Genomic DNA, 17,097 nt, shown 5'->3' on the forward strand with positions numbered 1-17,097 from the left:
GGACAGACTATGCTGCCTTTTTTTGAGCAGTTTTAGGTGGCATCTACCTGTTGCTTTAATTTTCTCTTTAACTGTATTGTTATGATAACTTACTCAGTTTGTTAATTGCAAAAGTTTAGTCTAAGGGTTGGTTCATATTTCTGTCGCAGATGAGTCCGATACATAAGGCACAGACAGCTATAAAAGCTTTACAGTTTCACTCCGACCATGCAGCAAATGTTGAAATTTTTCAACATTATCTGACCCCAAGTGATTTCAGGTTGCAGAAGTATGAGAAAAGGCAGTACGACTTTCCAAAAAAGACACACGTTTCAAGTGACCCTCAACTCCAGACAGAAATTGTGTTGGACTCTGAAATATGAACCAACCTTAAATGTAACTTCTAATTTTGCAAGTACAGCCCTTCAGATGCTTTTATGACACCTCAATATACATTAAGAAACTGAAGCCTAAAAATTATACGTTTTTTAGTGTTTTCCTCCCCACAGTGATGATAAAGTTAACTTTTATGTGTGTTGAGCTTCATAGCTGGCGTGAAATTTCACCGCTCTGATTACTGGCATGTCTAACTTGACTGTCCTCAAAATGGGACTCTGGGAATATATGTTGTGAATATTGAACACTTTTAGAATTATATCATATTGATTTAGAATGTGTCAGATTACATAAATACAGCTTGTGTTCTGAAAATGTTATTTAGTACTTAATGGTTTTATAGTTGACCACTTGCACAGTTAAACATGTGAGTGATATGAAATGGTTTGTTATGGAGAAACTCTGAAGACAGGCAGAGCTAATGAAAAGACAGAGTTGTAAGATGAGAAGCGGGGAAGGGCTGTAACCAAGGCTGTGAGGAAGCAATTGCGAGAACACAGTAACGTTATGCATCTATAAAGTTATGGTCTGCATCAGACTTTGAGTCCACACATTTTCTGTTCCACAAAACTCTTGTGTGTTATTTTGAGCAGTGGTGTGAACTGAGACACACTGGCAATTTCACTTGTACTGTAATCGTGTTCTTTGGTGTTCTTTGTGCTCCTAGGATTCTGCAGTCTTGCACGGATGACAAATTAAGTGTTGCAGTTCCTATGAGAATGCTGGAAGTCTTTTCTGCAGAGAAAACATATTTGCCTGTTTTGCAAGATGCAAATTGTGTAGCATCTTTAATTGAACAAGTTTTGCACTATGTGGTACATAAAGGTGAGTGTGTTTGGCATTCCGTTTTATCTTTATGAATTATCGTAAAAAAAACCTGTCTATAAAAACAACTGATTTTAATGCAGAGCAAAACCCCATTCTCTTTCTGTGTTACACTTACAAAAGGTATATGCATGTGTGCGTGTAAATCAGAGTTTGTGCTAAAGTTGCTTTTCTGTTTTTATTTGATCCTGGACCATGGCTGTTTTAATAAAATCTGATACTACTGAAATGACATTGCAATAAAAAAAAATGATATCACAAGCGTGAGTATATGTAGCATGGGATACATTTTTGTTATTGCACGTCAGTGGGATAACATCACATGTGGAACTAGTTTTGAATGTGCCTTTGCTTACATGTGCTGCTGAAATTAAGGGTGGAGCTGGGCTTCAGTAATTCAAACAGTACCACCACCAATACATGTTTTGTAACAACTTTCAAATGTCTGAAATAATTTAGATTTCTGTTGTTGTTTTGATTTGGACTCCGATTTCCTTGAGAACGAGTTTAGTTAAGAAATGCCAGTTACCGATCTGCCTGCGCCTGACTTATCCAAACAGCCTGTATCCCTTTCATTAACACTGGTAACAGGAGAAAACAATCGAATCCCTATCGGCGAATATAAAACCGCATACCACGATCAACAGTTTTTAACCTTGTTTTCCTTTTTTCCCCCTTTTTTTTTAAGGATACTACAGGACACTTTACATTTTAGTAAATCACAAGCTTCCATCCTGTTTGGAGTATTGCGATGCTCCTCATGTTCCCTATGCCAGCGCTCTGCTGGAGCATGTTCTCAAGCCATTGTACTTTACTTATTCCTCATGTTCACAGGGTGCCAGGTAAGAATGCTCAGGAAGGGCCTTACTGCAAGCTGCTCAAACTGTTAGTTTGATTTGTAGTATAATGTGGGTTATGTAGCCAGACAAAACTTTTACTTTAGAAGATCAAATGCATTATAGCAGGAACAGAGTCTCCTGTGTTGATTAAATGTGTGTGGTTAAATATTGTCAATTGTGTATGATTCACTGATGGTGGTAAAAGCCCTGTGCGTTCTAGTTAATGATTTAAACAACTTAATACTGTCGTCCTTAACTTTATAAACCTGTTTTTTTTTTAAAAGGACCTTGTTTTAATTCCATTTAATAATGTTAAGGGTCAGTCTGTTACCACTGAGGAATAGACCTAGCTGGATTCATATAGAGGTAAAGAGCAGTGTTTAGATACGCTGCTGTGTAGATAATTAAAATAGACCCATGTGTATTAGAAATGTGTTTGATACACCAGTGTCTATTCAAATGATCTATTAACTGACACACCTATGTTTTATTAAATCCGCCATCCCTTTTTAAGAGCTCATATCTCATTTCAGATATTCTGTCTGTTTTGTATACCCCTCGGTAAATCGAATGGTACCCTTACCTTTGACCTGTGACGTTATATGGTCATGCGATGTTTTGATTTACTGATGATAAAGACCAATCAATTTGAGATATTGGCTTCATATTAGGTACCCAGCTGTACTTGTAAGTTAAAAAAAAAAGTTCACCCTTTTGTGGTACTACTGCCACTACATTTTCAAAACATAATATTGAAATGTCCAATTGAGATACTGACCTCCTTTTTGCAGAGTTATGTGAACAAATAATTAAATATATGACCTTGACATTGACTTATGACCCAAATTTAAGACGTGATCTTTTGGGTTTCTGCATGTGAGAGACAGCAAACTTTAAGAAACTGCCTATTAACTGTTTTGGGTTCAAGAAGGTTATGAAACTCAGTCACCTGATAGTTCACGTGGGTATTTCTGTATGTAAAAATGCTTAAGACACCAGGGAGGATTGCAGTGTAATTGTGTAAACAACAGCAGTGTTTAGATCCTCTACTTTGTATATGACTTGAATAGAGGACTTTATGTAAAATCACACCAAGATAAACCACAGTGAATCCCCAGCAGGCTGTGACTACAGTAAATCCTTGACATTCACTTGAACAATTTAATTGCTCAACAAACTGTTTACAACCATCAGTAAATGTGAACCAGACTCATTGACTAAACAAAAGGCAAGATCTCAAGTATTTGTTCTGAATCATAATCACTCTTAGCAAGCACGCACTGAAATTTTTACAATAAAATAGCAAATGAACCCAGGACAAAACACTAGTAAAACTAAAAAGCTGTAATCCACATTCTCCCTCCTGACCCCATTGTAAAACAGCCCTTCGTTTGCTTCCTAGGTAGTGAGCAGTATTAGTTTTAGGAAAGTTTTACGATATCTTTTGTCTTTACCAGTCCTGCTGTCACTGAAATTAGTACTACAAGCAAGTAAAGGTAATATTTGGGGAAGAGAATGAATCTCGTTTTAGATGAACTGGTTGATCTGCCGGCTTTGTAGGCATTATCGTTTGGTAGTATGTCGGGTGCAGTCAGCTATATGATTAATAAAACCACTCGTGCGGTGTCATTGTTTTATAACTGTTAATACATTGATCTGGAGGCAAGTGAACCGAGTTCTGTTGTGATGTGAATTGGATGGAAATAATTTGTACAATAAGCTTTTGAAATGACCTTTACAGACACACCCTGTCCCTGAGATGCACACCAAACTTATATTAATATAAAACAAAAAAATAGTTATTTATTTAATTTTTTTTTTTTTTTTTTTTTTTTTGCAGGCAGTATGTTTTTGCAGGCTTCATGGAGGAGTTTATATCTTCGCCGTTCACGGATCAGATATTCCACTTTTTCATTCCAGCACTGGCTGATGCTCGTTGCTCTTTCCCTTTTGAACCATTTCTGCATGCATTGCTGGGCACAGTGAGCTCTTCTCTGCTGACTCATGTCAAGGCACCTTGGCTGTTATATTTTGTCCTGGCTGTTGGTGAAACACACTTAGGTAAAGGAGCCTATTACCTGTAGCTCTGCACACCACTGCAATGCTTGTGTTTCCATTATACAATTGCAATTAGTTGTGTTCAGTGCTTTATCATTCTTAAATGATAAATTAACAGTTTTGTTAGTTTTTTGTGTTGCTTATAATTCCCCCCAGGTGGGGATACAATAGAGGCACACGTAGGGGTGTTGCACTTCACACTGCACACATGCTTATACAATTGTGATGAAACTCGGTATTTCGATTTTTGTAGCATAAGTTGAGAGTATTAGATTCTGAGCTTGTATGGGGATGTCTGTTTGTCCGTACATTTGTCCATCTGTATGTCACATTTACAATATTGCATATACTGCATCTGGAAAACAGCTTATTAAAATGCGCTGAAAGTTGGTATAATCATTTTCTCTGTATGGGTCATTGTTTGACATGCTGACTAATAAGCTTCTAAATATTATGGGGAAGCATATTAGCCTTGCACAAGCAATGATTCACCAAAATGTTCCGGTGAATAGCACAATGTTCATATGTTACCCACCTGTCTTACCTACAATCAGCCTTGAGTCTTTGGGGGGGTTTGGGTTTTTGTTTTAAGGAAAATGTGCTGATCCTATATAGAACACATAATAGATATTTTCATCTAGGTCAGATTGAATTAACAAAGTGCCTGTTTTTATATATCTATGTGTGTATGCATGTGTATATAGTTTTTGTTAATCTTTAAATATAATTACAATAGGAAATGAAGAAGAATCTATGTAATGTAAGGAAGTGAACTATTTAACATGGTAAATTTCACAGAAAAACAAAACTTGTGTGTGTGTGTTTGCTTGTAGGTAGCCTCTCAGAAGAAGGCTTGCTGCTGTACTTGAGAACACTACAAACCCTGCTACCCCAGTTACCCGTGTCTGTGACCAGCACCAGCAGACAGGAGGTCATCAGTGACTCGGATGATGATGAGGAGGATGGTGGGATGAAAACAATGTCTTCCCAGGTAAGGCTCGAAGTCCTTAGATCTCAGGAAAGGGAGCATGGATCTGAGTTTATGATTGTTTTATGATTATCAAATCCACAAGAGCTTTGAGCACTGTATCATAAACATACAAGAATCTGGGCTACTCTTGCAGTTCTTGAGTTCACTTTTTTTTGTCTCAATGATGTAAGCGTTGTTGTTTGGATTAAGATACAGCCAGTATGTCATGAAAGTCCAGTGCTGTTAATCCCATACCAAGTGTGGCTAATATGATCGCTAGACTCGTAGCTGTGTTGCAAATAAGCACACCTTCAGCTGCAACTTCCTGTCAGATAACAGCAAGGAGAACACTCTGCTTCCCTGACATGGAGTTTTTGGTAGAACTCTGAGGATACCTGCCTAGTTTTAAAGAGAACAAAGAGTCTTATCATGCACAATATGTGCCTGTTTGGCTCGTTCAAGGAAGTCATTTTTTCAAGAAAGCTCTAAATACTTTTTATATATCTTAATTATTTTGCCATGAGTACCTTTGTTGTTATGTGATTGTCTTGCAGTACTTTGCCTAGCCACTCCCTAGTTGCCTGATTGCTGCTTTTATTGCAGGAGGATAGCAAGATATCAGTCCAGTTCATAACAGAGCAATGCATACACAAGCTGGACACAAAGCAGCAGACAAACGCACTCCTGAACCTGGTGTGGCGAGATTGTGCCAGTGAGGACGTCTTCACTATGATGGCGTCGATTTGTCACACACTGATGGTGCAGCATCGTATGATGGTCCCAAAAGTGAGGTAAGCAATCATCACTCCCCTACTCCCACAGGTCATCCACAAAGCTGCTGCTTACACAAGCAGACAGTCTTTTTAGGTAACAAAATGCGGCTTGTAGTGTCACATTGGTCTTGATGTCTTTAGATCACAAAAACAGAGAGATTATTTGAGTTTTATTAACCAAGTATCTCAAAGTGCTTTACAAGTGTTTGTTAAAACAGAAAGAAGTATGCAATGTCAAGAAGTAGTAAAAATTGCAAAGTAATAATAATAATAATAATAATAATAATAATAGTAATAATAATAATAATAATAATAATAATAATAGTAATAATAATAATAATAATAATAATAAAAGTAAAATATCTGGGAACATTTATGCAAACGCACATCACGACGAGAGCTTTGCAAGAGTCAGAGTCCAGGAACATGTCCTGCTGCCCCTCAGTGTGTGTATCGACTAATAATAGTAATAATAACTTTTATCATTTCACACACATCCTCAAAAACCTGCGAATTGCTAAATCAGTCATACAAATACCATAGCAACAAACCACGCATCCACACCCTGTTGTTTTACTGCTCTATACCCTCTGTTCTAGGCAGCATATTGAATGCAACACTCTGGGCACACAGTACTAATAATTTTCACAGATTAAAATACAGGTTAAACATAATTTTTGGGCAGTAAACAGATTGCTTTAAGTGTTTGTAATAAACCACTTATTTCAACTGCTTCAGCCATTGGATAGCATTTTCTCCTCAGTAATGCAAACGCTAATGTAAATAATGATGAAGCCTACCAATTAGCCGCTGTCTTCACCCTCTGGTGTTTATGGCTGTCAGAGGAAGTAAGATGTCCGTGAAACTGTCATTCCTCGATTAGGGTAATTAGCTCTTTGCAGGCTAATTGCATTAGGGCAGGATGCGAGATGAGGAGATCATAGCTGCTTCTGAATTAGGGCGCCTGTCTTTTATTGCTGCAAATAACCTGCTTCTCTGGTTAATAATTACTGGATTTAAATGTATCCGTGCTCTAGCAAGGATTTTACTGGTGCACTCCTGGGAAAGAAGCTCACTGAAGGAAGGACAGCGGTGTGTGCTTGTGTTGCTGCAATTGTTGGAGCACAGCTGCTGTTTCCTGAACACTGATTTACTGCACCCCCACACAGAAGAATGACATGAAACAGTACATTTCTGCCTGTGTAGATCTGTACATGAAATTCACAGAACGTCTCGTTAAATACAATGTAATTCTTCAGTTAGAGCAGAGCAGTAGTTGAAACAGTAAGAGAAAGAGCGGGGGAAATGGACTCCTCTGTTGCAATAAAACATTTTGAATCTATATCACTAGAAAAAGATATGTGCCAAAGAGACATGTCTAAGGAGAATGGGCAAAAAAAAAAAAAAAACGATTTTATTTTATGAAATGTCTTACCAATCTGAAATGTAACATTTACTAAATGAACCTCCTGTGATTGAACATTATATTAACCGTGGCTTTGACTCCCTTTTGCATGTAGCGGCCTCAGTTGTAATTTGCTTGTTTGTTTTCACTTCCTGTGTGCTGCTTCTCTGTAGACTGTGTCCCCAATCTAACATCTATCTGTTAGTGTCAGAAGTGCAGATAATTACACTTTCCTCCTACATGTCAATTGAAAGATCAGAATCTGCTTACCAAACCATTTCACTTTTGTCTGCATTCTTGTTTTTCATTTGTATTCACTTTTCTAGCATATCTCGGCTGAAGCTTTTAGCATAAATTCTATCTGTCTGTTTCCATCATTATTGGAGAGCTGTACAAAATAATTAGCTCCACGAAGAAGATGAATTAGCCTGCATTGAGACTGAAAATGCAGAGCCAGAATGAGTGCAGCATAATTTGCACTATGATTTTAAAACTGGCTCTAAATTCCATGAGTTGTACCAAATCAGTTAATAGCCTTAATTCTCAGGTGGAAAGTCACAAAGAATTACTGAGCTGTATCTCAGTGTGAGATGCTGGGATGTAAACTTTTTTCAGGTTGATGGTCTGTAAGTGAAATTAAGACTTTTGGAAAAGCAGCAGGGGTGTTCAAATGCAATTGCATGCAGATGCTTTTGGGAGGAATCGCTCTTTAATTGCATACATCGCACACTGTACAGGCTTTGTTCGGTAGTCTGATGTTGTTAACAGCATGGGAAGACTTGGGGGCAAGACTGTGACTCAGAAGTTTGTTTAGAGCTCTGGCTGCAATTGTGTAGTTTACATGGCAAAAGACATCAGTGAACCAAGGCGCTTGTTTTGCTTACACTGTCATCAGCCACCGTGAAACTGGCGGTGTTCTTCAGAGGTGGCATCAAACCTCAAATCAAGGTTGTTTTAATTGACGAGCCCGGTCATGCTTGTCCAGTTACATTTAGTGCTGGTGGAAATTTGCCGTAGTCTTGGTGTGAGTTTGCTGAATTGCAAATCATTTTTTAATGGAAGTAGCAGCCGAGAGAGAGAGAGAGCTGACCTATCCATAATCACTGTGACATTAAGGAACATTTAATTTAAAACATATCCAGAATAACAGAAATTGTATCACTGTCGATTTAAATGATGCTTAATGTTTGCAGTTTAAGTTTATTGCAGATTCATTGCAGAATATGGGGATACCACAATTTCTTTTGGACGTACGGAATTGTTGCATATTCATGGCAAATACCCTTTAATGAAAATATTGAATATATTTGGATTTTGTATTTTTAATACAAACATGTACTTGTAGAGGAAGGCTCTCACAGTATTGTGAATTATACTATTATTAATATGCATACCCATCCTGCAGCCAAAGCTGCTGTTTCCTGTATGTCAACTATTTTCCAGAATTTTTTGGCAGACAAGACTCAAAATGTCTGCAAATATAATGGTTTTCCTTGTGTAAAAAAAAAAAAAAATGGTGGGAAGGGGGAGGGGTAAATGGTTAACACCCTGCTGTCTACTTTACCTGATCTGTGTCCTGTTTTGTAGGTATCGCAGTGATATCTTTTTCAACATAATCCTTACTGTTTTGATGTTTTTACTTGCACATCATACAAATCAGGTGGGGCATACAACCAAACACAAAGGATACTCTGCATTGCTTTTGAATAGATGCGGATGACACCAAGTTCCAAGCGCCAAGGCTGTTTGGGGACCCCTTCACATGCACGTTCGTTGTATATACACAAGCACTGCAGAGAGACCTTTATCATTAAATATATTTGAGTTTGTTCCACAGCTGATTTATGACTGGGTGTGTGAATAGAAATACCCAAACTATTGTGATTATGTTGAAAAAGGTACTTCAAAAGCAAATAACACATTTGCTGTAAACGCTAGAGGATGTTGTGTAGCCTTTTAATTCTGCATTGTATTAGTTTAGGCTGCATGCCTTTTAGCTTGTAAACAGTATAATCTATTTTAAACAGAAACCAGGAATGTGTTTTCACATAACTGAGAGATATACTATACAGCCAAATATGTGCTGTGCTGTCACCCTTTAGCCATCAAGAGTTTCCCATGTGCCTCAACCTTGCCTGGAGAGGTAAGAGGGCAGTGCCAGCTGAATACCCTGCTCCACCCTTAGCCCTTCTCAGATGTGTGTCCTGTGGCATATATTGTATGGTATATTACAAACTTTAAAATGTGTTTAGTGCAGTCATGTTTTGTTTAATTGATTTGTTAAAAGGAATCCCTTTTTCAATCTACTGAATTTATTTCATTTCTGTCCTTGTTTAATATCCTAATATATGTGACTTGTATAATTCTCTGAGGTCTCTTTGATCATTATTTATCAGGCTTGCTAACTAATGCCCTTTTACAACCGGAAAGACTTCTAAAAAGCTGCATTTCTGAAGTTGGCTGGTTTTAGAAATGACTAGTATGGTGTAATTTCTTCCCCCTATAAAACTCATTAAGTGAATATAAAACGTATGTACAGTGCAGTAGAGATCACAGATACAGAGGGGCAGATATTGAGGCTGCACACCCCCTGTGCTTATTTCAAGCCACCACATTTGACAAGTTCAGCTTCTTAGAAACTGACCAAGTGGATGAGTGGATTAGTATGCATGGCAAAAAATAAATATAAAAGATCGAAGTAGAAACAGCCTGACAGCACACATAATAGACTGTTAATCAAGAACCTAAATACAATGAAAATGTAAGTGATATAAAGTATCACTTTCATGAGGCTGCTGTGATCTTTCCATCATGATGTGAAGTGCTGTGTCATCCATGTGAAATATACAGTGAACCTGATTGAGCATTAAACTACATTAATTACAGCAAAGCCTTCACTTTCTTTTACTCTTCATGTGAAATTGATGGAGTGAGTAATATAACTCCTTAACCTTGATATTCCCGAATATACATTGCTTAGTTATTTAACAATAATATTATTTCTGAATCATCATGTGTTTTTTTTTTTTTTTTAAACATGAAATTGATGTGCCCTTTTAAACCTTGCTGCATCTTCTAATTAGGTACGTACACTTTGAAATCGCACAGCCAGGTGCCAATAGTTTTATTATCTGAGTAGGAACTATTGTATGCAGCGTTTACTTCTGCAGTCTCCCCAGTTACCACATCTGTACTATCTTATACTGGTTAACCATTGCATTAAAGAAGGGCTGAAACATGGATTCAGACAAAGGCACGTGCACAATACAGCATCCATTTACACATGCGTGTTATACCTGTTCTATGGATTGTTTAGAGGGCAGGTATCACTGTTATCTCTTATCCTCTAACACCTTGTAATTCCCAGAGAGTGTTGAAGCATGCCATTTCTCTCTGGTGACCCCCTCTTCCATTGTGAGGCGCAGCCAAGTGCCATTGTATTATCTTCATTAACTTAAATGAGCTCTGCAGGAAACTGGGACCTGTTTATGACCTGGGATGGAATCCTTGCCATCAGCTAGTTTACTAATGGAAGGTGCCTCACCTAAATAAAGCTTAATGGGTCATTTAATCTATTTCATTGCATGTAAGGAATTTGACACTTTAATATGGAGGCCCAGAAATTCCTCCGGGATGTTATGTTGAATCATTTTCTCTTTTTATATCTCCCCTCGTTAATGTTGTAAAGTTACACTTTCTCCTTAAAAAGGACAATTAAACAGAAAAATGCCCCCTGCCTCCAAAAGAAAAGAGCTGTGCTGTGGTTTTAGGTAGGCGTATTGTTAACTGACACACTGGCTTCCCTTCCTCTTTTAAACTTGCCTTTCTGCAGTAAAGTACCAGTTTTTTAAATACATAGCTGTACAAGTTGAAAAATATGGGTTTTTTTTGTAACATTTTCAATGGTTTGCAGCAGGTGGTTTTACCTGTAGATTTTTGCAGGTTTTACCTGTAGTGTATTTTGTATATAATGTACGATTTACCATAATCCATGGGACTTTTTTGAAGGTAGGGTGTTTCTTGCAAAACTTTCAGCAGATGAAGGAATATGTTATACATTGTGGTACTAAATTAACATGGTTTACTTGTTCTTTCAGACTTCTGTACAGTTTGGCCTTCAATGCAAGGTTTTTGAGGCACCTTTGGCACTTAATAACTTCAATGACAACAAAAATGATAACCGGGTAAGAAACCTTTACCATTAGATTACCTGAGTAGTGGCTGCTAGGCTTTTGTTCAAAGCTAAAAATGGAGTGAAATTGCTAATTTTTAGCTCACTTTGACCACGTGATTTCAAATAAACATGTTTCGAATATGTGCTCATATATAAGCAATGTGCTGCTTACCACCTGCAACATCTGCACATTAAAATACCCTCTGATTTAAATGTTTGTTTATGTGCCCATTACTTCCACAAAAATGTGAAATGTTTACAATTGAGAATTAACAAAATGACATTGGAGAAAGCAACAGAGAACTTTCAGTTCTATATATAATAATGAACAAGTAAAAAAGAGAAGGTTGCTTGAAAGAGTTAAAACAACAAAATGCTATAAAAAAGAATCTGAGAGCTGGAGGTATAAGAAGCATGGAGAGCAGTATTGCACCAGTCACTCGTTTAATAGAAAGGATTGCCATGTGTTTGAAGGTGTTTAATAGAAAGGATTGCCATGTGTTTGAAGGTGTTTAATAGAAAGGATTGCCATGTGTTTGAAGGTGTTTAATAGAAAGGATTGCCATGTGTTTGAAGGTGTTTAATAGAAAGGATTGCCATGTGTTTGAAGGTGTTTAATAGAAAGGATTGCCATGTGTTTGAAGGTGTTTAATAGAAAGGATTGCCATGTGTTTGAAGGTGTTTAATAGAAAGGATTGCCATGTGTTTGAAGGTGTTTAATAGAAAGGATTGCCATGTGTTTGAAGGTGTTTAATAGAAAGGATTGCCATGTGTTTGAAGGTGTTTAGTAAGAAAGGATTGCCATGTGTTTGAAGGTGTTTAATAGAAAGGATTGCCATGTGTTTGAAGGTGTTTAATAGAAAGGATTGCCATGTGTTTGAAGGTGTTTAATAGAAAGGATTGCCATGTGTTTGAAGGTGTTTAATAGAAAGGATTGCCATGTGTTTGAAGGTGTTTAATAGAAAGGATTGCCATGTGTTTGAAGGTGTTTAATAGAAAGGATTGCCATGTGTTTGAAGGTGTTTCCTGTGTGTTTGCAGGTCCATGGTTCCCCTGCTACAGGTGATCTCGCGGGGTTCACCAATGTCGCCAGAAGACTCCAATAGGCTCATACCCCTCTTCTATCTCTTCAGTTCTCTGTTCAGTCATTCACTCATTTCTATTCATGACAGCGAATTCTTCGGAATTCCCACGGAAGGTAAATGCATTCCAAGTAGTGCAGGGGAAAAAAATCGATTACTGTCAAGCCACTGTTATCTGAACTAATACATCATCTTGTTCAGATAATTGATCGTTTCTTTTAAAATGACAATGTAGCATCGATCTAGATGAATGCTGTATTGTAATGTATAATGTGCACAGTAACCAAGAGGGAGGAAGGTGGTTGGGTGCATTAGCTGTATTACAATGCATTGCATGCAACTTAAAATGAGAGGTTGCTGGAGAGTCAAGAACTGGATAATAAAGATGCTGTTGTAGTAGTTCCTTGCTTTCTAAACAAGCTAACAAAAATATATAACGTTAATACAGCCTTTTAATTATTTTACATTTATATGAAATATTTTTTTCTGAAATATCTCGAAGTGACTGACTAGATTTATTGCAGATTTAAGATAATAACTGCACTTGTTATGCGTCTCTTTGGTATACATACCACTGTAAATTGAAAATAAATACATAAAACAGTGGTAAATATCATACAGTTAGTTCCTTAGATTTTGTTTTAAAAACATAAATGTCCAGTTGTCTTCTTGCAGGGCAGAGCCAGTCGTCCATGATGCCATTCACATTGTTGGAACTGGTTTCGCTATCACGCTGCCTTCGAGATGCCTGCTTAGGAATCATCCAGCTGGCTTACCCAGAAACCAAGCCTGAGCACCGTGAGGAATACATTGCAGCGTTCAAGAGCGTGGGGGTGAAAACCAACAGCGAGATTCAGCAGCGCATCCAGGCAGAACAGAAGCAGTGGATTCAGCTTTTCAAGGTGAGGACTTCTGGAAGAAGTCCTGAGTATATGCAGTCATGCTTCACGCACTTCTCTGAAGATACTGCTGCCAGCTTGTTTAATGTGTAGGCTAATTGATTTATTTACTGTGTAGTAAAAGAAATAGACCATGTTACAATGTAGCAAAGGTACGTTTTTATTTTGTTATAGCACTGCAGTTTAATAGGTAATTAATTTCATTAAGTAGTGCAATGCTTATCTTGTATTTAAGAGAAGTGACAGCATACCTCTGCTCACTTATGTATCTGAACTTGAACTGAACTTCACAAAAAGGATTGAACTAGTTATAATTAGTGAAAGCTTTCTCAGCTCGTTAGTGGTGGAAAGTTTCTTGTTTTGCGCCAGAAACTTGAGCAGGTGAAAATGGGTTTGCAAGAAATCCCATATAAGATTGGTGCAAACACCTCCTGTCAGCTAAAACTGGCCATTAAAGTGGTGGGAGCAGGGGAAATGCATTTTCCAAATTGAATGCTAGATTTACAGTGCATTTAATACTACTGACCCCTAGCACACTAATGTTTGGTTGGAGTCATCAGCCATCCCTTCAGATCTTTTATCACTTCTGTTGTCAAGCTATCTGTTTAATTGAAAGAAGTTAATTGAATGAAAATGATCAACTAAGCTTGTATTAATATTGCTAATGGAACTTTCTTGTTGGCCATGTTTGGAGAAAGATGTCACGATGGAGTTTGGGAGAGACCCATTAATGCTTGCACTTAACCCGATGGGCTAATTAAGGAAAGCGTCTTCATTCTGTATGTTAGGAAGAGCTGAGGCTCAAACCAATTGTCTTGATTTTACAACGTTTTGCACTTGTGGCTATTGCCGAAATTTCGCAGTTTGCATTTCTAAATTAATAATATATTCCTAAAAATGCATTTGGTAAGAGTGTGAAATAAAAGACATTTCAGTTTATTTGAAGTTGATATCATAACTGTAGCCTTGGGTCCTACTTGAGAGCTTTTACTGTAATAGTTTGCATAATGACTTCTACTTTAGCTGACTTGTCTGGTATTAAATGTACAGCCTCAATGAGGACGTTTTTCTGTTTTGCATAGTTACAATTTGCATGAGAAAATGAATACTGCAGATTTCTGTAGTTTTCAAAACCTTTTACTTTAATGCAATTTACTGTACTTTAAATATTAATCTTTAGCTATAGGGATATGCATTACACAGTAAAAAAAAAGTCCACTAAAATAAATGGCTTTACATAATCTTTGCAAGTAAAAATTGCAGTGTCCACAAAATAATCAGTTACCATCCAAAGCAGCACTATAGCATTAAAATGTTCAATACAAAAAAATGGTTTCTGAGTTCCAAGCTCTTGCAGTGTTTTTTTAAAATGATTATTTTTTTAAATCCAAAATATATATTATAGCATAACAGGACATTGTAATCAATCAATCAATCGGACTGCAGAGTCTGTATCATCTGACCCAAAACCGCCGAACTGCGCATCTTCATTATCTGAGCCGAAGATGACCCTGACCCTCTGAATCATTCCATGCACAGAGCGACTACTTCCAGGCAGTGTTTTCTGTTCATGTGAGCCATGATATAGGAATTATTTGCGCGTGGCTATTAAAAAACGGAAATGAATGGTGAAAAGTTTGACTTTTAGCTAAAAGTTGGCATGCGGCGATCGTTCAAACCAAGGAAACTCTTAAGATTGTGATTGCAAAAGTCCAGCCCTATATTCCTGTTAAGCGCAGAACAGCTTGTACTTCAGGCAGCTGTTCGACTAAGAAGCTGATGTAAGCAGTTTTTACCTAATTAATGATGCTGGACATTTCCACACATTGGAGTCATTTTTCTTTTATACTACCCTTAAATGGTCCACTAATGATCTGATGTTCAAATTGCCTTTTAGTGGTGGCTGGTAATTGTACTGCTTGCGTATAACCTTTTTTTTTTTTTTTTTTTTTTTTTTTTTTTTTTTTTTTTTTTTAAAGAAAATAGTAAAATAAAACATTCCATTATTGTTACGAATTTGAAGGGTTATGATAATTGGAGGAATGGAAACTACACCTTTTATCTGCAGTATGATTCCTGATAGTGAATCGGTCCCTATAAATAACAGGCTACCTCACAGTGTAGTCAATGACTCAAAATGTAATAATAATAACAACAATAATAATAGCGTTGACTTACAGTTGGGTGCAAATTTATTAGAACACCTAAAGATGTGTCATTTTATATCCTTTTATATACCTACCTGCATGAAAACGTCATTTTTCACTCAGTAATCAGTGATATAGAAACAATAGGCCCTTGTGTGAAAATGTTAGACCATTTTGTGCTTAAATTATGCATCTTAAACACATTTTAGTCATGCTTTTTTTTTTAATTAATTGCATATGTGGCCTATTAAAATCATCAGTTAAATTAGAGTGTCAATAATTTGCCTATTTTGACAATTTCCCAATATTTTCAATTACAGTGGTTTGATTTTATATGCACAGCAAACCAAAACTACAGCAATAATGGGGTGTTGTAGTAAATTTACACAGCTGTATTATCAGTGCTGTCTGTGTAATGCCAGTGTCCAACTGGCTGCCAGAGCTAAAACAACTACCGTTCTACCCCTAAAGCACTTGTGCGGTTTATATTTCAACATGCAGGTTTTCTGTTTGCAGGTTATTACCAATCTAGTAAAGATGCTGAAAGCTCGAGATATAAGAAGGCATTTCTGTCCATCTGAGCACTGGCTGTCGCAGGAAGTCAACATCAGAGCTGATAAGGTATTGCAGCTTGTCCCCTCTTTCATTGACGTAAACTTCTCCTGATGCTCCTGACGTTGGCAGTGGACACAGAGCTATGCAATTCACAAGGGTCAAAATGGTTTCAAAACCTTATGGCTTTCTGCAACTAAACAGTTTTGAGAGCCCCTTTTTTAAGACAAAGTAATTATAGAACGTTTACCCGTTAGGTTGGGGCAAGTCCTGACATTGAACTTAAATGTCAAAAAATGAAGCAGCAATTTGTATTTCAACTAATAAATTGTGTAAAACAATTTAATGTTTAGAACTTTAAAATAAAAAGGCTGCTATCGAAAGGAGGAAGTATTTTTACCCTGTAGAGATAAAAAAAAATGTGAATAAAATGCCAGTCCTCCTTTGTTTTTTTTACTGATATTTTCCTGTTTTGTGTACTGGCAGGTCACACAGCTTTATGTTCCATCAGCTAGACATGTGTGGAGAATTCGCAGAATGGGGAGAATCGGACCTTTACAGTCAACATTGGACGGTAAAGGAAACTAAATCATCTCAATGTCGAGGCTGTATAACGTTCAGCAGTCCTAGCCTGCCAGAATCACCTTGTAAGAACTGATAAAGGTGCACCCACCCCATCGCTTTAAACATAAGCTGCAATTGATGATCTTTCTTCATAATCTATGGTGTAATTCCTGTCGGATTTGTCTTTTATCCATAGAACAGCAGGCTTCAATCTTGAGCTTCTTTTTGTCTTAATGAGGAGTATCCAGGAATGACTGAACCTGTCCTGTACACCTATGAGAGCAGCACTGTGTTAAACCAGGTGCAGGTTGAAGGACAGAGTAGAGTACTGTGCTGACTGTGTGCAACTACCATGAACTTTTAAGGATTTTGTCACTCATTTGTATGCATCATTGTATTGTTTTTTGTCTTCCCTTTGAAGTTACTTTGCCATT

At 37.2% G+C, this 17,097-nt stretch overlaps 1 protein-coding gene across 4 annotated transcripts in view; it reads left to right on the top strand.

The window, feature by feature from the left end:
• Positions 1-17,097, top strand: part of LOC121310373 (ubiquitin-protein ligase E3C-like) — a 47,241-nt gene that overhangs the window by 5,753 nt on the left and 24,391 nt on the right. For all 4 annotated transcript variants that reach the window (XM_041243579.1, XM_041243581.1, XM_041243588.1 and 1 more), the window contains 10 exons: positions 1,043-1,200; positions 1,889-2,042; positions 3,880-4,100; positions 4,931-5,088; positions 5,671-5,858; positions 11,343-11,429; positions 12,460-12,617; positions 13,177-13,403; positions 16,064-16,168; positions 16,586-16,673. In XM_041243579.1, the coding sequence (XP_041099513.1) occupies positions 1,043-1,200; positions 1,889-2,042; positions 3,880-4,100; positions 4,931-5,088; positions 5,671-5,858; positions 11,343-11,429; positions 12,460-12,617; positions 13,177-13,403; positions 16,064-16,168; positions 16,586-16,673 (1,544 nt within the window). The remainder of the gene's footprint in view (positions 1-1,042; positions 1,201-1,888; positions 2,043-3,879; positions 4,101-4,930; positions 5,089-5,670; positions 5,859-11,342; positions 11,430-12,459; positions 12,618-13,176; positions 13,404-16,063; positions 16,169-16,585; positions 16,674-17,097) is intronic.

Source organism: Polyodon spathula, chromosome 3, assembly GCF_017654505.1.
Source record: "Polyodon spathula isolate WHYD16114869_AA chromosome 3, ASM1765450v1, whole genome shotgun sequence".
In the NCBI taxonomy this organism is placed as follows: domain Eukaryota; kingdom Metazoa; phylum Chordata; class Actinopteri; order Acipenseriformes; family Polyodontidae; genus Polyodon; species Polyodon spathula.